The sequence below is a fragment of the Paramacrobiotus metropolitanus genome, unplaced genomic scaffold, assembly GCF_019649055.1.
Source record: "Paramacrobiotus metropolitanus isolate TYO unplaced genomic scaffold, Prichtersi_v1.0 Parri_scaffold0000002, whole genome shotgun sequence".
NCBI lineage: Eukaryota > Metazoa > Tardigrada > Eutardigrada > Parachela > Macrobiotidae > Paramacrobiotus > Paramacrobiotus metropolitanus.
Genome location: NW_026570222.1, coordinates 3,061,718 through 3,082,828, shown reverse-complemented (window position 1 = coordinate 3,082,828; position 21,111 = coordinate 3,061,718). Strand labels below are relative to the sequence as shown.

Sequence of the window (21,111 nt, the reverse complement as noted above, 5' to 3'; positions counted from 1 at the left end):
AATTCAACAACAAAGCAAAGCAATCCGTCATACCAAAGAAAAAACTGACCCGGCTACAAAAAGCAGATTAATCCGCTGCTAAGAATTTGTATGACAGTACCTTACTTTCGTGGTTGTATGTTGAATTATTCATTTATATTACACATTTCAAAAGTTTTTGTAGTTTGATCTAATTCGAAAGCTGATTTGTTATATTTCGCGATTTCTTTTGTTTGTTCCGTTTCGTTTTCGTAACGGTCTCGAGTTTTCCAGACTTACGCACTCCCATTATGTAGTACTGCATGCGTGATGTGGCCAACGCCGGTCATCCATTTTCCTACATTCGTTTGATGCAAGTAGTACGAGATACAATACATTAGATATCAATACAAAGAGATTTTAATTAATAGGAGCAGCATAAAATTTTACCGTTACCTCCTGGCAAAATGCATTATAGGCTATACTTACTGTACTTCACTTCACTGTATAGGCTATTCTTACTGTACAATCAGTACTACTTCTATAGGTAAATTTACAATGCATGTCGCCACCGGTATTCGTATGTATTGTCGCCCATTCGAAAATACGAGTAAGTAATAATTATTACATAGGTATTTGCAAGTACTAATTTCAAAAAATACAATTACCCAATTTTGAAGTTTAATATTGGAATATATTTGACTAGTCCCGAAAAACTAAAACAGCACGGAAGCCGCGTCGTGAGGTTTAGAATTTGGCAAAAATCATCGAACTCGAGAGAATTGTATGTGTGTTGAATATCGTGGACTTATACCGGTAATTCAGATCCGGCGGTATAAAACAGTCCGGCGGCGGCGGTATAAGTTTTCTGTAAAAGTAAAGTACCTCTGTAAATGCTTTTTACTGGTAATACACAGCCTCGGTGGACCGCGGGAATAAGGGCATAATTGTACACAACATTTCGACTTAATTAGCTGACAAAGAAGATGGTGCTGTTCCCATGTCAGAAGAAGCCTTCCTGCGTTGGATCCGCTGACGCAGCTACTCCGTCTTACGTATCTGGCATGCTTCCCTTCGTATCTTCTTCGCGAGTTTGGTGACCAAGCGGGACATGTCGAGTTGTCGACTATGGAGTAAACGACTTCTGTTAAGTAATAATATATTATAGGATGGAATATACATATAGATGTGTGCACTATGATGCATGTAGAGCAGATACGTATTTTATAATACAGTAACACGAAATAATTCATTGCGAGCGAGTTAGCACTACCCAGTAGATAAGAAAGAACAGTACGAGTACTTACTGAAACTGAAAACAAAACAGAAAATTAAAGCACCATTTATTAATTACTAGAAACTGCGTACGGTACTAACTTTTACTCGATCAGTTCATTAATGTGATAAAATTATTATGATAATATCTATATATCTATATTTTATACTTTGTAGTTCGTACAGTATTAATGTCAAATTCCCATACGTACTGTACGTAATATGAAACCAATTATTGATATTTTTGCTTTCCGTTGATAATTTTTCCCCGCTTGTACTCTTTTTAACTACTGACTGAGTAAGTACTTAATTGTACTGTACCTACTCCTTCTTAAAAGTACTTATTAATTATCCACAATCTTCACAAAAAGTTCTTAAAATTAATAAAATGTTTGGATGCAATCGTGAAGTGCAAAATCATGCAAAACGTTTACGGCTCCCAGTCAGTCGGACAGTCTTAATCGGTATCGGGCGGCTCGCTTGCCGCTACAAGGCTACAAGCGGTACCGTTGCCGGTGGTAGGAGGATGTGGTTAACTCAAACTGGTTAAGCAAGTATTTCAAAATGAAAGTTGCAGCATTTTGAGTGCCGTAGTTTTGAATGCGATATGACATGGTATTATATATGCCTATGGAACGGATCTCAAACGTCTGAATGTCCTTTTATCACCGTAATATTTTTATGGTTCTTATTTGGTGTGGTGTTTTCAGTGGAATTCTACGGGCTCGTTATCAGACTCTACAACTATTACGCATGGTACAATGTGCGAGAATGTGGATATGTGTGAGGGTCAATACTGTGGCAAGAGGATGGATAAGTTAGCGATATACAGTACGTCGATTTGATTGGGCCAATACCAGAGATTGTGCGTTAGTTTTCCGGTTTCCCTATCTTCCTATCCCCATCCACTTAAGCGCTGTATTGACCTGTGAAGCAATAAATCCCTGATTATTTGATGACATCAGGTTTCCCGTCCACTGACACTCTTCATGATCCGATTTTGTAGATTTTACGCTCTGGATCGTTGACTTAGTGCCCAAAGCGTGCTGGTGCATTTCATTTGAATTCATAATATTCTCAGTCAGGAGAACTGCATGTCATCGGGATGAACAATTAACATTATTTTGTCGCCTATTACTTTCTGGATACCATCAAGACCGTCGAAATGTTTAAGTGTTTGCCAATCATTGGATGTTCCACAAATCGGCAGGTGGAAAAACTGGATAAACGCCATTGCAGCTTGGGCGAAATCCCCGACGAAGTGCTGCGGCATGGAAAAACTCTTGAAGAGTGTTTCCTCGACGCTAATCATTTGCAGACTCTGCCAAAGGTAAAGTGGAGCTATTTTTAGCGCATTAGTTCCGCCTCGTACATTGCATCTATCCCGTTTGTAGTTCTACTTTGCAGTTTTTTTGAAAATTAGCGATTACGCGGTGTGACTAATATTTAAGATCCATTTTGCCTTAATTTTTTTTTTGTTTCATTTATTTTGTATGTTGATAGGAATACCTAATTATTTTGCAAGGTACTAGTAACTTTAATGTCCAGACAGAGTTTATAGTAGGCTGGTCCATGCGTGCCGAGTGATTGATTATTAATGTTTCATCAAATATCCAGATATGTGTTGTTTGAGATGCGTGGTTACACCTTCCATCTTTCTGAATAGATTCATGAATGAACAGTGTCCTTGATAAATGTTTGTTAACAGAATTATGTTACCAAACATTCGATCAAAGCCGTGATTCAACTACCTGTAAATTCCGTTGTAAAACCTGCATCTGATTTTAATTTTTCGTGGTGTCGTACTATCGTGCACCGAATAATTTAACTTTATTAATTTTTTAAAGAGGGGAAAGCTTTTAAAATTGATGCTTACCTGAAATAATTACCGGGATGGTATGAATGATTTTCTGGATTGATGCGTGTGCTGTTGAAAATTATTGGCACTGCTGGTTTAATTAAACAAGAAAAGACAAATTAGATATCATTGTGAAAAATTTACTGCTTGGCATTCGTTTCAAATTGTTGTAATTTAATACTAAGTTGGATTTGCTTTGGAATTGAGTTACACGTTTTGTGAAGTTTTTGCGCTCATATAGGCATGCTGGTAACATTCGATTCCTGTAAAGCAGTGTGCAGTTTTCCAGAATGACTCTTTATTTTCCTGCAGTGTAGCATAATTTTTTTGCTTCGATTTTTTAATGATGAGACGGCTTTGTGCAGTTATTACTGTGATGGGCGGTGAGATTGAATTTGTTTATTAGATTATGGCGAACAATAACTGTATATGACCTTCACATTCCGTCGTTTAATTAGATTGGCAGGCATTACATCATCAGAGCCACTTGGTTTTTTATAAGATCTATGTAGTATGACTTGACATATGCACGGTTATGTCCCGCTGTGATTTGTACGTCATCATGTCTGTTGTATGTTTAGGCCTTCTTCCGATTGAGTCGATTACGTAAATTGGGACTGAGCGATAACGAAATCGAACATCTTCCTTCGGACATTTCCAATTTTCTCAGCCTTCAGGAACTGGACCTGAGCAAAAATGGTAAGAAATTTGGCATTTGAGTTATAATTTCTGGATTCGGCTGATTTGAAATAGTTTTACTTGCTGACATGTTAACTTTGAAGTAAGTGATATGCGTATTGTTAGAGGATTCGTAATTGACTTGGGGATACACTACAAACAGCTTGCTGTGCAGATGTTGTTTTGGGCTTATGTGGTTTCTGTTGCGTTTTTCGCGGCCAAGAAGTGTCTCAGACGTGAAGCACTTTGTTAAATTTATACCACATTAGAGACCTAAGTTGCACTTATCAAGTCAGCAAAGCATAGGGAATTTGATTTGGAATCCTGTGTGTTAACGAAGACACGATAGGGAAAGCGGGGAATCGATTTGTATACTGCCCGGCACGTATAACAGCGGCTGCCCTTGGGCTGCTACGTGTCTGCCGGGAATAATGAAGGGAATGCGTTAACTGCAGACGAATATTTTCCATCTAGTTTCCTGCTCGTATTCTTGTGTTCGTTCAGGATGAATGCTTCGCTGAACAATAATGCGGCTTCCGTCCAAATATGTTAGCCTAGCTCCCCAGGATAAGTACGTTAGGACGTATTGCCTCGTAGGCATCTGTTCTGAATTTGATATGAAAGGATTTGAGACTTCAGTGGGTTTAATCAGTATAATTAAATAACAAAAGATGAGAAGCGTACCAGCTCGGCGGTTAGTGTTTTGACGGAGTTTTTAAGTCAAACTTAATTCTATGGGCATTTTTATGATTTTTTTTTCATAGTATTAGTTAGGTTATTATACATGTGTGCTGTTCGTTGTTGTTCCGCTTCGGTTGCTATTTTAGTACTTGTTTGTATCTGTTTTGTCGTTTTTTTATAATCGGTTATGTAGATTTGTATTTTCTGAAAAGTAAAATGCCTTAACTTTTTAAACTTAAGTCTATCTTCTCCAGATTGCAATTTTACCCGGCTGTTCTTCTGCGGCAGCTGCAGAAAGAAAGAAACTCTGCATTTTCTCTAACTGCTTTTCAAGGACAACCCTGTCCTAAGTTTGTTTGGCCGCCACAGCCAATTTTTCGAGATGTTGAGAAAGTTCGAATGATGTGTAATTAAAAATTGGTCAGAAAGAGAGCGCTTTGATGAATGAATTCTGATTTATTACTTGTCAAACTGAGACGACAAGCAATTTCGGGACATTTGTACGAAGTGCTAAGTAGATCACATCACGTGAACTGAAATCTATGCATAAACCATAGCGTCTGCCGTCTACCATGATCCACCCGAGCGACTTCTTTACGGTAGCTGTTGTAAACCATTGTTGACAAATTGGAAACTGTCATTGCACGCTTGTCTGGACTTTCATTCGCGAAAACTGTTATGAATGTGGTTAGTGGTATGAATATTGCTGCTGTTAATAATGAAGCAGTGGATGCATGTTTTAATTTACAAGTATTTCTGTGCGAAGTGTTTAAAATTTGATAGTTCTATGTCCTGACAATCCTCCCAGGGCATTATCATCTTTATTATCTATCATATGCGTAGTGCATGCTCAGGTGGTTTAATATTTTATCGGTTTCACCTTGTTTTTTAGATATACAAGAGATTCCCGACGAAATTCGTCACTGCCGTGCGTTGCAGTTCTTGGATTGCAGTAGTAATCCTTTGCAGAGGTAGCGTTAGCTCACCATTACCGATGTGCGATATTCCGGGTAAAAGGTATTGTTTGTAGTATTCCTGATGGATTATCGCAGTTATCCAACCTGACAACGTTGCTCTTGAACGATGTTTCCCTAACGAGTTTGCCGTCAGATTTTGGAAAGTACGTAAATGCACACTTGTTGGGCGCTGTCTTGTTTGACCATTGCAGATGGACTGATATGTTATACAAGTATGTGTATCATTACAGTTTGTCCAGTCTGCAAACCCTCGAATTGCGTGATAATGTCATTAAAATTCTTCCGTCCTCTTTTGGTCGTCTGCATAATCTGCAGTCCTTGGATCTTGGAAACAACGAAATGGAAGACTTTGTAAGGCTTCTATCGATGAGATTTGATGGTGATTCAGTGCAGTAATCGTTTTCTGAAGAAATAATCTTGACTATTTTAGCCGAACGTGATATGTGAATTGCCGAATCTGAAGGAACTGCTAATGGACTGTAATGGCATATCCCGAGTACCAACGGTAAATGTGTTTTTTCTTCATTTTCAAACCAAATGATCAGTGTGTCATTTGTAACCTAACATTTGACTTTTGGCCGCAGCAACTCGGTCGGTTACGCGCCCTGGTATGTATTGATTTTTCTGAAAACAACATCGAAGTGCTTCCTGATGAGATCGGAAGTTTGGTCAGTTTGACGGATTTGCTGGTCTCGCAAAACTGCCTGGAACATCTTCCCGAGAACATCGGTTATATGAGTAATTTGTCAATATTAAAAGCCGATCGGAATCGACTGTTGGACGTACCAGAAACAATTGGCGGGTGTGTATGATGTTTTTCTTTTGTCGTGCTTTGGTACGGTACGCCACATTGATGTAAAGGGGGTATGGTAATGTAGCCGTAGTATGTAGACTAACGTCGTCCAGAGAAATTGTATAACTACTTGATGGCTCTGTAATTAATGACGTTCGGTACTTTAGCCGACCGGATGTTGAGGGTTTCATTTAACTGATTTGGCCTTGTGTATATGTATAGATGCGAAAAGCTAACGGAGTTGATCTTAGTGGATAATTTGCTGGCTGAGCTACCCGACACCATTGGCAATCTATCGAATTTAATCATCTTGAATGTCGATAAGAACAGCTTAACGGAACTTCCGCAGACGGTAAGGGATCAAGAGGATACTTAGTCTGGGGACCATGTAGTGACGTAATGAATCATATGGATGCTTCCCGGAATTGTTTGAGCAGCGCTAACATAGGTTGCATGATAATTTCATTAGGTGTCCAGTTAGAATCATTTGCGCTGTTCCCACCCATGTGAGAAAATGTTGCAGTACTCTGTTTTCTCTCGCTTCTGATTCAGTGAACTAATTAATGCGCACCATGGAGACAATATTTAATAATTAAAGCAGTTAAACTAGCTTTTTTTAAATATTGTGATGTGCTTATGGTGTGTCTGCCGGCTGCCACTTGACTGCTTCAGCGTTTTTCTTTCTTTACGCTTTTTTCTTTGTATTTTGGTTTTTTCATTATCTTAACTTCAACAGATTTTTAAGTTTTTATTGAAATTGTTTGTTGGATAGATAATAGCTAATAAAAATACGTGTGTGGTAATTCTTACAAGTTAATAATTTTAAGGAATTTGTTGTTTGGTGTAGGCCTGCAACTGTACAAAATTATCCATTTTGTCGTTACGGAAAAACCGTATCCAGCATTTGCCCAATGAAATCGGTCAGCTGGAACGGTTGACGGTCCTTGATGTTTCCGGCAACCTGATCCCCCATCTCCCCATTTCCGTTAGTCAGCTGGAGCACCTGAAAGCCATTTGGATTTCCGAAAATCAAGTAAGTATATGTTGACCATCCGTATCCGGATATGATGTAGTATTACTACACTCTTTGAAACATAATGGTGGCATTATATTAACGGTGTAGCGTAGTTTACATTTTAAACTTTATGTCTTCAGTCCCAAGCGATGCCGAAATTCCAAACAGATTTTGATGAGGACACAAAGGCAGAAGTTCTGACGTGCTTTTTACTACCGCAACAAGACACGGATGCTAGTTTTCAGCCAACGCTAGGTATGAATTTACTTCTTATTTTGGCCTTTATAAATGGAGTGGTGTGAAATAAAAGCATAATTATTTTTCTGTGCTTTTGCATGTTGTTGACGAATGTGTATTGGATTTCAATATCTTTGTTGCAGAGCATTTGCGTAGTGAAAATTCAGAAAGATTAGCTAGCCTGCAGGATGTGTCGTTCAATACCCGTCCGACAAGTCGTGTGGTATTTGCTGGAGTGGAAACTGAATCGGAAGGCGAAGAAGTCGACAGTAATCCGGTAAGTCCCTATGGCAAAGGCTGTGCACATTGATACAGTCGTCTGTTCGCTACGATGAATGTTACTCGGAGGGATTGAATTACCTTATCTGTGACACTTGGCACGCGGTGCGCCTTGGCTGCTGAGCTTATCCGGGATTGCTTGTTAAAGCTTGGATGACGTAGGGACGTTGGTTCAACTTTCCATTATGATGAGCTAATGATTTTCCCACCCGGTCAAAGTGAACAGCATTTGTATGGAACAAAGCTGTTGGCATTTCCGCTGGAAGAGAGACTTGGATCGAGTAGAATAGCTTAATTTACCACGAAAAATACTAGCTGGAGACAATGATGTACCCGTAATCGATTTGGGATTTGAGATGCACTCTTAACACGGGAATTACCTTAACTATAGAATCACGTTTTACCGGTCCCTCGAGGGCATAGAAAGCTCAGTGTCCCTGATTTGTTCGTCTTTGACCTTTTGGTGCTGACGACCAAAACCCTTCTTCTTATTGAACTTACCTACCCGGTGTAACGGGTTTGCACTGTTGCAATCTGTAAAAACATGGCTTATGACGTTAAATATAGACATTGACGTCTGTCTTATCTTTTTTTTGCTATGTAAGATGACTGCGGACCTGTACACCTACTATATAAATGTTACATATGCATGTGTAAGTTAGATTTTGATGTTGCTGCTGTTTTAGGGTCAGTTTACAAGACACGATACACCGCATCCAAAAGAATTTAAATCTCGGCATGCCCAGCTATTCAAGAACAAAAAACCCCATGGTGATGGCACGAGACCGCTGGATGATATTGCCATACATCAGGAGGTGTGTTTAGTTGTTGATGTTATCAGAACTGGTTTTAACCTGATGTGACTAACTGTTGACATAAGATAGTTCTCGTGCTGATTTCATACATTAGGTGCATAAAGCATATTTACATTCGGTAGTACATTTTCGTATGACACTGTCGTTGCAGAAGGAGCACTCCTCTAAACCAGGCACACCTGAACCACCGGCACTTAATACTTATTCCGATTTGGCCCAGCTGCGTGTCGTTGATGAAAGCGATCGTTCTTATCGCAGTAGTTCTCCCAGTAACATGCGCCGTGTCTCGGAATTGGTTATTCATAATTTAATGGAGGAACCTGTGAGACAGTACAGTGGATTTTCTCATGCATCGCCACAACAAGAGGATGTCAAGCTGAAACCCTTGCAGCCCCGGTCGCCCACAATTGAGTGGCCTGTGAAGAAGCCTGATCTGCCACCTCCTTTGCCACCTAGAAGTGAGTTTATGTCTAAATTTTTTATTCTTCGATTTAATCGACACTTTGATACTTGCCGAACGCACACGGTAGATAGAAATGTTATTGTTGTTTTTACTAACAATAAGAGCTGCTGTTGAGGCGTATGTTGTTTAGTTCTGATTGATGGTAAGACCGACCGACTAGGTAGATCCATAATATGTATGTTAATGTGACGTATTTACGATTATTAAAAGTTACCTATAAGGGTGCTCCACTGTATGTAGAGGTACATATTTACTTAACACAGTTACTGCAAAGGTTGATTTTGTCATTGGGAGGCAATCACAGCTTATCGTGGGTTAAAATATACCAGAGATGTTTTCTCTGTTACTGGAAGCAGTAAAGATTTCGTATTATCTGCAACCAAGTAAGAATGTAACAGGATTTTGAAAATGTTCGCACGTCCGGAATTAAGCAGTGCTTTATTGTAGACTTTTGTAGTATTGACTTGTTTTCACGTGAGCAGCGCGTGATCTTCCATAAGAAAAATTTTGATTGTAATGGAATCATTCAGGTGAGTTATGTAATTTCCTCGAACTGACTACCATGTATTTTTACAGCCGTGAATCTGGACCAGACTCGCGGTGGCCAGGAAGCAAGATTAGCACATAATGCGCCGGTTATCGATTACAAACTACCTCGAATATCCAAGAGGCGCAACTCGAGTAGTTCGTCGGCTAGTATTGACAGCACCTCATCGGATGAATACGCCGTGGGATCGGATGGAGAAGAGCAGGTACAACGAATAGTATTACTATGTGGGGAGGCATAGGTTAGACGTCGTATTCATACGATACTCGTACACTGCTTGGAATGCCTGACGTTCTAACAGATTATGTATTTCAGACGCGGAAGCGAGTGGAATTCGCTGAAGATAGCGAAGAAAAACTTGAATGCCGCCTTAGAAGACGAGATACACCGCATTACAATAAAGGACGTCGAGTTGTAAATGAGGGTAAGGCGTGACATTTGTATGGATGGTCGTTTCAGTGTATAGATCATTATTGGGAGTGTCAGTAATCAAACTTTTTGTGGTTCTAGCGTCTCCTTTTGCTTGTTTTTATTTTATTAGATGGCAAAATGATTTTATTTGCAATTTTACCTACAGTATTGTATGTGTTGTAATGTGCTGTTGTACACATTTCTGCATTAAAATTAAATCAATGTAATTATTAGGTGAAACGGCGGAGGAGGCAAAGAAGCGGGTTTCAGATATATTAGCTAAGAGACGTGATCCGGGAACTGATGGCTCTGATGTTGAAGGTGGTCACTCTCGTCCTGGTAGTGCGTCTGCCTTGAATACCATTGAACGTTTTTCTTACACCAATGCCCCTACAATAACTCCCGATCGATCACCTTCTATGGGAGATGGACCGGTGATTGTGCGCCAGACAAATTTCATTGTGCAGGACTCCGATCGATCTGAGGTGAACTCCGACACTGGCAGTGGACCTGTGGAAAAGATCGTCGAAAAAGTCAAGACAGTCGAAAGAACAGTGGAAAAGATGGTCCCTAAGCCGGTCAAGGATAAGGGCAGTAGCGAACAGCTGAGCGAAATGGTGACAGAAGCGTACAGAACTAACAATCGACCAATTGGGTTGCTCCCCGCTTTCATGGGCGAGCGCTCAATTTCTATGGTGGCAGATCCTATGCTGCTATCTTCGCAGGTAATGATGAGTTTACTGTAATAATCGAGGTCAAGTCAATAGTTTTATAACTGATACAAAATGTAGCTTACTTTATTTCAATGCTTTTTGGGATATTTTAAGCGTGTGATGTCGTAATATGCGAATATTTTGATTTTATATTGTAAGTTAGCAATCGGCATGTATGTAGTCTTCGTTTTTACTAGCGCCTGCAGTAAGTTATACCTTGTGGTACACAGTTTAACTTTTCAGGTATTTAATTGCTTTAGTTTCCTGCTTGATGATAATACGCCTTATAAGTCGTTATGTGCTAATGATGAAAAAATGGTACGGTTCTCGGTAGCTATGAAGCAGAGATAAGTAATGAGGTTGGCGATTTCTTTACGTTCTCAGTTCGGGAGATCGCTTGTGAGTATGTTTTTCATGAATGGTTTTCCAGGGTCTGGTCCCAGCTAGCTCCGAAGTAGTACGAGCAACATTGACGATTCATCGGCATAATGGATTAGGCTTATCCATAGCTGGAGGAAGAGGTTCGCCACCATATCGTGGTGATGATGAGGTTAGCCAGTAGATTTTCTGAATAAGCTAGAATGTTCCCCGATTGGTTTCTGGGAAGATGAAACTGTTCTTATCATAATGCGCGTTAATCTGCTTTCATTTTACACGGATTTGTTTTAAAGGCAATTTTCGTGTCTAAAGTGACACCCAATGGGCCAGCCTACTTGGCTGGGGTTCGAGTAGGCGACAAAGTGTTGGCCGTGAACGGTGTGAGTGTTATTGACACGGATCATTATGAAGCTGTGAATTTATTGAAAAATGCCGGAACCACACTCAGCCTGTATGTCGAACGCGATAATCGCGAGGTATGTTTGCTTTAAGAGCAGTTGTATGCGTGCGGTGTTTATGCTCTCTCGAAAGTAAGTTGGTAATGGGGTGAAATTATAGTTGCTCCGCCAAGGCGGAGATCAGCGGTTCACTGCGGAGCCGCGTCGGGAGTTATCTGTACCGGAAATATCGACCATGATGAAAAAACAGGTATGTACGATGGATTAGGTGGTCTTGTTTTTATTTTGATGTCCACGAGTGTTTATGGAACTGTTAGTATTTAATTGACAGATGTTTGATGTGACTTTGCCAAAAGGATCAACGGGACTGGGTTTTAGTATCGCAGGAGGACGCGGCACTGCTCCTTATAAAGAAAATGACAAGGTTTGTCGGTAACTGTCTTGCATTCTCATTGCAGGGCTTTGAGAGCAAAAATTTCAGAAAGCAGTATAAGATAAGGTCCGTTTGTGTTTACTTTGTATTTGAGTTTAGCGAAAGTGATATTCTGTGGTTTTATAGGTTTTTCGTATTACTGGCTTGTTTGTTACTCTAGGTAAAATCTAAAAATTTGAATCTAAATTCTTGATTAGAATGTATTGTTTCTGAATAATATTTTACGAATTTGGCTAATCAGTTTGCATTGCAGTCAGCATGTAACTAACAAGAACTTGTTAATTGATTTTGTGGCTCTTATCACTTTAACTATTTCCGACCTCCATAGTTATTCGCTGGTGTATAGCAAATTGGACGTAATGGTAGCCTTTCATATCGAGACTGCTAACTACTTTCACATATAACGCTGCTAATTGACTAGTTGAAAAACAATGGCGAGCCCACTGTGTTTGTGAGTAGGAAGCAGAAACGTGAGAATTTGTTCAGCGGTCACTCATTACTGCATATCTTTGCCCGGTTACGTTAAGTACTCGTTGTGAATTTCGAGCTGAAATGTTGCCCTGCGGAAAGTATTTTTGTAGTACAATGTTTATGAAGCGGAATGATAGTGCATCTCACTGACAAGACGAAAGTTACATGTACAGTACTATAGTGTTAGTACTTTTAGATGAACAGTTACATGCAATGCAGTTACTTTTAGTCGTGATGTGTTTAACTGCTCGTGCTGATTATTTTCCCAAGTTCTTACATTTAATGTCTATGCTCTCTGCATACTTTAAAAGGAGAAGGAAATAAAATTTCTGATTTGTTTTAGTCGATCTTTATTTCCCGTATCGCTCCCGGTGGGATTGCCGAAAGATCCGGAAATCTCGAAGTGGGAGATCGAATTGTTGCGGTATGTAACTGATGATTTCATCCCCAGTTCTCGTTGACATTTTTACTTGGCTAACGTAGTATAACGGAAATGGTTTCGTGGTTCGCGGTAATTTTGCTTGTCGTAACATAATTGATTTTTTTGCCTTTTACCTCGATTGTCGTTAGTTAAGCCCGATTGGTTTTGCAGATCGACGGACAGAATATTGAGAACGCTCGTCACAGCGAGGCCGTCAAACTCCTGACCGGCCCCGAAAGGGAAGTGACGTTGACCATCGAACGTGAGATCCCAACCAGTGCTATTGCACCATCAGTAGATCCCCGTACGGGAAAACGCTTTTCCTATTTCGTGGAGCCAAGCGACACGAAAATCAGTGCCACATTACGACCTTCCCAGTCAGCTGATTTTCTGTCCCAAGTGGGACGACCTACCACTACCCTGCCGTCCACTTGGCGTCTACGGAATGGAACTGGAGAGAAGGGAGGAAATGTGACTGAAAAAGTGGTGGAGAGCGAAAAGATTGACCGCGGTTCAAATCACGAATTATATTCTGTTACCACCAGCACTTCTGAATCTCTGACCCCCAAACATCGGGCAAGAAGTGTCGATGCCTCGGCCATGGCTAATCTGAAGCCAAAGTCGCTGATTTCAACGGGAATGTTAACAGAAAGGGAGATTTCGCCGACGAAAGTCAGTAAAAAACTGCAGGTATGGAATACATATATCAGTTGTTTTTGTTTTAATAAGTACAAGAAACAGCCTCGGCTTCGCCTCCGCGTTTCTTGTGGTCCACGGACCACGGCCACTTTATTTAATTTTGAATGAATATTTATTGGTATACATCTATATTTCGTCGAAAAATGATCGATAGGAACATCACAATAGGGCAAGCACGGATTTGAAAACTCGAAAAATCCAAAATCTCACTGTCTATCAGGTACTAAATCTGAAATAGTGGAAGTGCACTGGACACTATCACTAGCTCGGTAACTCGGTCACTTCGCAGGCTCTTGTCACTGGCGAATGGCTTGTACCCGCTGGTATATGTCCGATCAGTAGTGATACCTTGCTTATCTAACAGGATCTGTGCACTGGACAGTAGTGGTAGCTCGGTCACCCGCTCAACTAACGGGCTCTGTGAACGGGACATTAATGGTAGCTCGGTCACCCGCTCAACTAACGGGCTCTGTAAACTGGACATTAGTGGTAGCTCGGTCACCCGCTCAACTAATGGGCTCTATGAACTGGACATTAGTTGTAGCGCGGTCATCCGCTCAACTAACGGGCTCCGTGAACGGGATATTAGTAGTAGCGTAGCGCGGTCACCCGCTTAACTAACTGGCTCTGTGAACTGGACATTAGTGGTAGCTCGGTCACCCGTTCACCTAACGGACTCTGTGAACGGGATATTAGTAGTAGCGTAGCGCGGTCACCCGCTTAACTAACTGGCTCTGTGAACGGGACTGTAGTTGTAGCTCGGTCACCCGTTCACCTAACCGGCACCGTGCAATGTATAGTACCTAACGGCATTGTTGACCTAACGGGCTCTGTGCACGGGACAGTACCGGTAGGCGGTAGCTCGGTCATTCGTAGACCTAACGGGCTCTGTGAACTGGACGGTAGTGTCGGCTCGGTCATTCGTTCAGTTGACGGGTTCTGTGCTCTGGGCAGTACCGGTAGCTTCAAGAAACAGCTTCTGCTTTGCCTCTGCGTTTCTTGTGGTCCACGGCCGGTCTATTCCAATAATTTCATAGGTTTATTTTTAAAATCTTATGCCGCCAAACAGCAGGAAAACGCAGATTTGGTTGAAAATTCGGTTTATCGTTTTTGAGTACTGGAAGACATTCATTCTGGCTTTTAGATCTACGAATAATTTATTCTGAATCCGCGAAACGAACTTACCCCTGTCTGCCACGTACTAATCTACAAACTCCCAGAACGTTTGCACTGGATATAGTTCAGTCACTCACTGGCCTAGTCTTGTTACTGGAGGGTTAAGACAATTCGGTTACTTCCTAACCTAGCGGGCTCTGGTAACCGGATATCCGTGGTAGTTCGGTCGCTCGTTCACCAAAGGGTCTTGTTGACCGTGGTTCGGTCTTGTTAACCGTGTTAACCGGGTCTTGTTAACCGCCCTTTGCAGCGGACAGTAGTGGTAGCTCGGTCTCTTGTTCCCTAATGGGCTTTGTGCACTGTACGGTAGCGACAGCTCGTTTACTCGTTCCCTAACGGGCTTTGCACACTGGACAGTAGTGACCGCTCTGTCACCCGTTCACCTAACGATTTCTTTGCACCGGACAGTAGTGGTGGCTCGGTCACCGGTTCTCTAACGGGCTCTGTGCACTGGACAGTAGTGACAGCTCAGTTAAGCGCTCGCCTAACGGGTTCTTTGCACGGGACAGCAGTGACCGCTCGGTCACCCGCACACTTACCGAACTATAGTGGTAGTTTGGTCACTTACTGGCCTAGCGGGCTTTGTCAATTAGACTATAGTGGTACTTCGGTCACTCGCTGAACTAACGGGTGTGTGCACCGAAACTGTAACGGGTGTGTGCACCGAACAGTGGCGGTGCACACAACCGTTATGCATACACAATGGTCTTGACTAGTGATAGTGTAGCGATAGCTGCTCGGCCGGCACTCGTGCAGAATTGTCCTTGATGACAACGTTGCATACGTAGATATTCTTGCCGTAATAATGGTCTGCTAATTAAATTCATTTGATAATTTAATCAGTAGAGCAGACTTTCATTTTTTTAACTATATTTTAGTTGGTTTACGTGGCAACATTGCCTGGTTAAAAATACCACGATGACAATTATAAAAAAATAATTAAGTTGCAATGGGTGAAGGTAGTCAAAACTCTTCCGCTTTGGCGTTCGAAGCGGGAGAGGTTTAGAAAGAAATGAATACTATCTGGCCGGGTTTTCGACTACGGGCTTTCAGAATATAATATTGGTTTGGGTCGGTCTTTTCTGGTTTACCGGCTCTGGTGTATCCCATTCGTGGCAATATAGATCTGAATCTGGATACTCGTTTGTTACTTTAACTTTCTCATAATGGGTGAGATTTTTACTTCATGGGGTATTTATCCCAGTGGTGTCGCAACCTAGTCTGCAGTTTTTTCCTTGTCAGAATGCGGCTAGACATTTGGTTAGCTTTTGGGGTCGCTGTTTTAAGCGGCATATGAACGGAAAGCGGAATTACCATAAATTGCGGAATGTTCGCTTGTCAGTTATTGCATGGGTAGGTAATAAAACAATGATGGCTAGTTTGAGGGCATTTACGCCACATGTTTTCGCTGGCGGTGCGAAATGGTTAAGCTGCCTTTGCATGACCATTGTTGCGGCGAAAGACTACTGCAGCATCTGCGGAGTGCTGACAATGAGATGAGCATCACTTACTTCATTATTACTGGTTTGGAAAGTATTTGCTTTGCACGGAATCTTCATTGACTTTATCATATCACCTTATTTGTTGTCTTCGTTTTATCATTGGTTTCGTTTATACAGAATGACGCAAGTCGGAGTAATTTGAAATAACTGGATTGCGAAAATTATACATTTGTTCTGCTTGGTTAGGTTAATACAATGGAACCGAAGCGACCTGTTCCGACTCCTCCACAGCCCCGTTTAGTTACGCGATCGTCGCAGTCAGATCTGGTGGAATTAGTTATGAAAGAGCAGGAACCAGCCAGTTTCCCTGAATCGATTTCCTTCACGACGAAAACCGTCACCCACACCCTGGATTCTGCAGGCATGAACGGTCGACCCGAGCGCAGTCCTCAAGTGGAAAGGATTTATCAAACAACGACGTATTCAGCCGGCAGCGATGTGCAAAACAAAGGCCAGCGGCCTGTTTACGAGCCGGAAGTGATTGACAGTAAGAGTCCTCCGACATTACGTTCCTCCCTTAGCAAACCCAAAACGACCGAGGAAAGGACATACTCAGAGGAAATGGTCACCATCTATAAGACGTATGGCCCTCTTGGTTTATCGATTGTTGGTGGGAAAGACCATTCGTGTCGACCGTTTGGGGATAATCCCGACGATACCGGAATTTTTATATCAAAAGTAAGCTTGTGGATTGCGGAGTTGTGTCCGAGTGCCCCTGATGATCGCCAGTTTTTTATGATCAGTAATGCTTTACACATTGTTAGATTTTCACTAAATTCGAGATCGTTCTCGTTTGTTGTTGAGAAGCTAAGCCTGTTGCTCAACATGAGTTGGCTCTATCTATTTTATTTTGTAGATCGTTCCGAATGGCGCGGCCGCCAGCACTGGACGTTTATTCGTCGGCGATCGCATCGTTAGCGTGAACGGTCAAGATATGGCGCGCGTGGCTCATGCGGAGGCAGTGCGCGCTTTAACGTATCCTTCAGAGCGCATTGATCTCCTTATTCGACATGATCCACCACCGGAAGGCCTTCAGGAACTCATTATTCGCAAAAATCCTGGTGAAACTTTAGGGATGAATATCCGTGGTGGCGATAAAGCTGAAGTTCCAGGCAATCCATTGGATCCCACCGATGACGGAATTTTCATATCGAGAGTATGCAAATATTTGAGACTTACAATAATTTGGCGGTACAGTGCGCCTTGTTTTGCTGTTGCCGTTGGTATTGGTTTATTCCGATAGACAAACTTTATGCGTTACACCAGATTCTTCCGGACGGAGCGGTTGCTCGTGATGGTCGTTTAAAGGCAGGAATGAGAATCCTCGAAGTCAACGGAGAAAGCCTGTTGGGCTGTTCGCATGAAGATGCGGTCAAGGTCTTAAGGCACACTACGGAGCGGGCCAGTGATAAACTGTATATCATGGTGTGCCGCGGTTACGATCCGGCTCAGAGCGAAGCTCTACTGGCCACGAAATTGGCTATTCAGCATTTGTCGGAAGTGTCCCCGGCTAATGCTGAAATTCTCAAGAAAAAGGCTCAAGTAAGTCACTTTTAATGGGCATTTATTCCATAAAAAGACCAGCTAACATAAGGTGATGCCGCATTGTGCGTACCAAGTATTAACTCGTATAATTATTTTGTTTTATAACGCAACTAACCCCATTGACTGTGGCTTTATTTGTTTATAGACGGTGACGGTTAACGTTAATTCTAAGCGCAGCGTGAGTGTTTGCTTTCACTGTTAGCGTCGTTATGAATGTTGGGTTTTGGGGATGTGCTGTATGTTATGGTGGCTGTCTGTTTAATCCGTAGGCGCCCACGGTCGTTACGTCGGCCACGGAAAAAACAACAGAACAGCTTCATGAAGAAATGGTACGACGGCATCTGGCTAAGGCGCTCGAAGCCACACAATCTACCGCGGAAAGCCAGATCTTGCGCCTGCAGAGTGACCAAAAGGCACGCGACGAAGAACGAGCCGCTCAAGCTCGGCGTCGGCAAGATGAACTGCGAAGTTGGTCGAAAACCTCTGAATTACCCCGGCAGGATTCCATGCAAGAATATATACTGCGCGAAGAGAAGCGTTTAGCCGATGAACAGCGTCGCCGCGAAGAGGAATGGCAAAAACGGGAAAAGACGGCCTGGGAAGCGGAAATGACGCGTCGACGCCAGGAACGACAGCGGGAAGAGGAGCGAATAGCTCAACGACGAGCGGAAGAAGAGCGAAAGATCAAGGCCGAAATACAAGAAAAACTAGAGGCCGACCGCCGGAAACGGGAAGAAATCTTGAGCCGCAAACGTACACCGTCCGCCCACTCAACGGAAAATCGCACCAGTGTGCCACCCAGTCCCCCACCGCCGCTTGGCGGAGTGTGGACTGCGTCGACTACTCAGAGGGTCCGTAGTCGAACACAGCGGATACAATGGAATAAAGATAGCAAATAAAGAGAATATTTGTAGTGTATATGTATGTGTTATTCTCTGGTGTGTGAACGCGTATTGTTTGGTGTAGAGCGTCTCGTACAGCAATGTCCTACAGTCGCGAGAGCCCGTCTCGCCGGACTTGCGTCCTCCGTCTCCGTTGCTGAACGGTAGTCGTCCACAGCCTTATTCGTCCAGTATTCTCAACAAAGCAGTCAGCTTAAGCACGGTAACTACCGACAAGCCCCCCGTTAAACCCCGGCTCAGTGTGGTGCGTGGTGTGTCCTTTCTTTGTTGGCGCTGGTGCTTTTCTTGTTGGCGTGAGATTGTTCTGTGCCGATGTACGATACGTGTTGTTTGGTTTTGGGCAGACGCGTCCGGGTGCACGTGGTCCTCTTGCTGCCGCCAGTGGCAGTGATGCCAGTCCCGTAACCAAATCCCCCAGTGCCTTCACGTTCAAGGAGAAGCAGCTGTACTTTGCTAAAGATGGTGATAGTCAGCCGGAGGAGCGCTTATCCCGACGCGATCCCTCGCCGGCTCAACGAGAATCTGTGCCTTATACGCAGTCGCGGGACGATCCCCGTATTCCTAACGGATGGACCACGGTGAGGGACGATGTGGAGTCGCGGCCTCTGGAATCATATTATCAGCAACGAACTTTCACGCTGCACGAATATGAACCGGACAATTTGGAAGAACGGTATCGGTACGTTGGACTGCGATGCTACATGAAACAAATTCTATTGAATTCCGGATGTTTGTAGGTCGGCAACATCGGAAACGACTCCTCCGAGTTCCAGCGGATCCCGTCCGGTCCGAACAGCCACGGCTGAACGACGTTCCCTTGAGCGGCAGATGCGGGAATCCACGGGCGAGTCGGATAGTCCCAAATCGGGCGGCTCAGCAAAAAACTGGGCTCAGGAAGCCGAGAAGCGGGCTGCATGGAGAGCAGATCGGTATGATAAATTTAAAGTCAGTGGTTTGTTGAGGGCGGTAAATATCACAGTAATTAGGTATACGTTTATGTCGGGTGCAGCGTTACTTTGGTGGAGAGGTTTTGTTTACATGATCAAAAATATTTGCACCATTGGTAGAGTACGGTCGTTTTCAAATTTGTATCGGAATTAGAAATATCGGTAAAGTTTTCACTTTCAACGAATCAGTTTAATGTTCGCCCCAATTTCAGTCTGAAATCCATGGAGGCCCATACGATAACGGCTGCACAAATGGTGAACAAGATACGAGAACTGGAGCGACGTGCTGAGCACCGCGGTAAGGGTTGCCCTGGTGCTGATCAACAGCATTTGTAGGTAATTTCATTGGGTGTAGATTCCGGTTTCTCAGCTCCGTCATCAGAACAAACACCGACCTCCGAGCATAGCGGATTTTCTAAAGTGTCGGTTAGTGAAGAAGTCGGAGAACCGCGCACCAAAGAGCGCTCGCGTGTGGTTGATGAGAAAGTTCACCGCAAACTGGAGGAACATGTTGATCCCAACTCGGGAAAGAAGTTCCTCACAACAACCGAAACTGTCGAGCAGACAGTGGAGCATGAAGTATTAAACCTTATCTGTGGAACTAAATGCATGGTTGTGCCGAAACTGAAAAAAATTGAACATGGAACAACATGAAATTTTGATAACAGACGATAATGCAATTTGTACAGTACTTGAAGTAGATAGGCACGCTATAATCTTGATTTAAACACGTACAAATTGGACGTCTCACTTATCGACCGTTAATTTGTCTCAATTTGCAGACTGAAACCAGCAGAAAGAAGTTAATCCGATTGTCGGTGGACGATAACTTATCATCAAAGAAACCTGGAGGAAGTGATTTCTAGTTTAACATACCCTAAAACTGGCGGCGAAAGAATGTTGGTGTGGAATGAATTATTATTGAGTCGTTGGGACAAGCATTCCGGATTGTGATTGAGAAAGTTTCCATCCATAAAGAACTGTTGTTCTACGAAGAGGATTTAGCTCGTCGGAGTGAATTACGCGGGCGCATGTGCACGTTTTATTGTTTTTATTTTGTGTATATTAAATCGGCAACAGTGGCGGGGTGGTTCATTAAGATTGTTGAATCTGGATTTCTGGATATAAGTGCAGTTGAATACGATTTGACTTCCGTATTTGTTGAGCTAATATATAGGTTGTGTTCGTTTTACGCTTTGTTAGTTATCCTTCTAGTGCAGCTATTGATGTGTTTAATTGGTCTTTTTTATTACTGCTCAGAATGTTCTCTATTATTGCAGCTTTTGACCATTTTTCTGGGAATTTGATTTTGGATGTTTTAAAGGTTTTAGCGATTTGTTTCATGTTGGTTGTTCATATTTGTTACCCGTGTTAAGGAATTACTACGCTTACTTCCGAATAAACCACGATGCTTAGGCGATGCGGTGTGTGAAAAAATCTTTGAAGATAGCGTTACATGACTGATGTGACTCTGTATGCTACTCGTATTGAAGGTAGCGCAATTCTTGCGTGCATGAGCCCGTCGTTTATTTGAATGCT

At 42.6% G+C, this 21,111-nt stretch overlaps 1 protein-coding gene across 6 annotated transcripts; it reads left to right on the top strand.

Annotated features, from left to right (window-relative positions):
• The first annotated feature begins 739 nt into the window (after window positions 1-739).
• LOC129585010 (protein scribble homolog) lies at window positions 740-20,987 on the top strand. Of its 6 annotated transcripts, none has more exons than XM_055477509.1 (34): window positions 740-1,104; window positions 1,944-2,563; window positions 3,673-3,790; window positions 5,343-5,421; window positions 5,481-5,570; window positions 5,658-5,778; window positions 5,858-5,932; window positions 6,012-6,229; window positions 6,443-6,572; window positions 7,068-7,253; window positions 7,376-7,490; window positions 7,616-7,749; window positions 8,438-8,566; window positions 8,718-9,024; window positions 9,606-9,781; window positions 9,892-10,000; window positions 10,222-10,712; window positions 11,131-11,250; window positions 11,372-11,554; window positions 11,637-11,726; window positions 11,808-11,900; window positions 12,724-12,804; window positions 12,973-13,491; window positions 16,365-16,856; window positions 17,035-17,334; window positions 17,445-17,720; window positions 17,869-17,901; window positions 17,993-18,574; window positions 18,690-18,869; window positions 18,970-19,304; window positions 19,363-19,554; window positions 19,785-19,870; window positions 19,928-20,151; window positions 20,355-20,987. In XM_055477509.1, exons 2-34 carry the CDS (start codon window positions 2,399-2,401, stop codon window positions 20,436-20,438), a joined length of 6,513 nt encoding a protein of 2,170 aa, XP_055333484.1. In that variant the 5' UTR covers window positions 740-1,104; window positions 1,944-2,398; the 3' UTR covers window positions 20,439-20,987. The 6 variants fall into 6 exon arrangements, with proteins under 6 accessions (XP_055333484.1, XP_055333493.1, XP_055333509.1 ...); XM_055477518.1 differs by lacking the exon at window positions 740-1,104 and having other exon boundaries at window positions 1,794-2,064; window positions 2,240-2,563; XM_055477534.1 differs by lacking the exon at window positions 740-1,104 and having other exon boundaries at window positions 1,794-2,563; window positions 18,690-18,827.
• Window positions 20,988-21,111: the final 124 nt, after the last annotated feature.

Coding starts and splice junctions, on each gene's coding strand:
- LOC129585010 (XM_055477509.1), top strand. CDS start 2,399: ATGTTTAAGTGTTTGCCAATCATTGGATGTTCCACAAATCGGCAGGTG. Junction 2,564..3,672: donor ATTTGCAGACTCTGCCAAAG/GTAAAGTGGAGC, acceptor TTGTATGTTTAG/GCCTTCTTCCGATTGAGTCG. Junction 9,025..9,605: donor ACCTCCTTTGCCACCTAGAA/GTGAGTTTATGT, acceptor GTATTTTTACAG/CCGTGAATCTGGACCAGACT.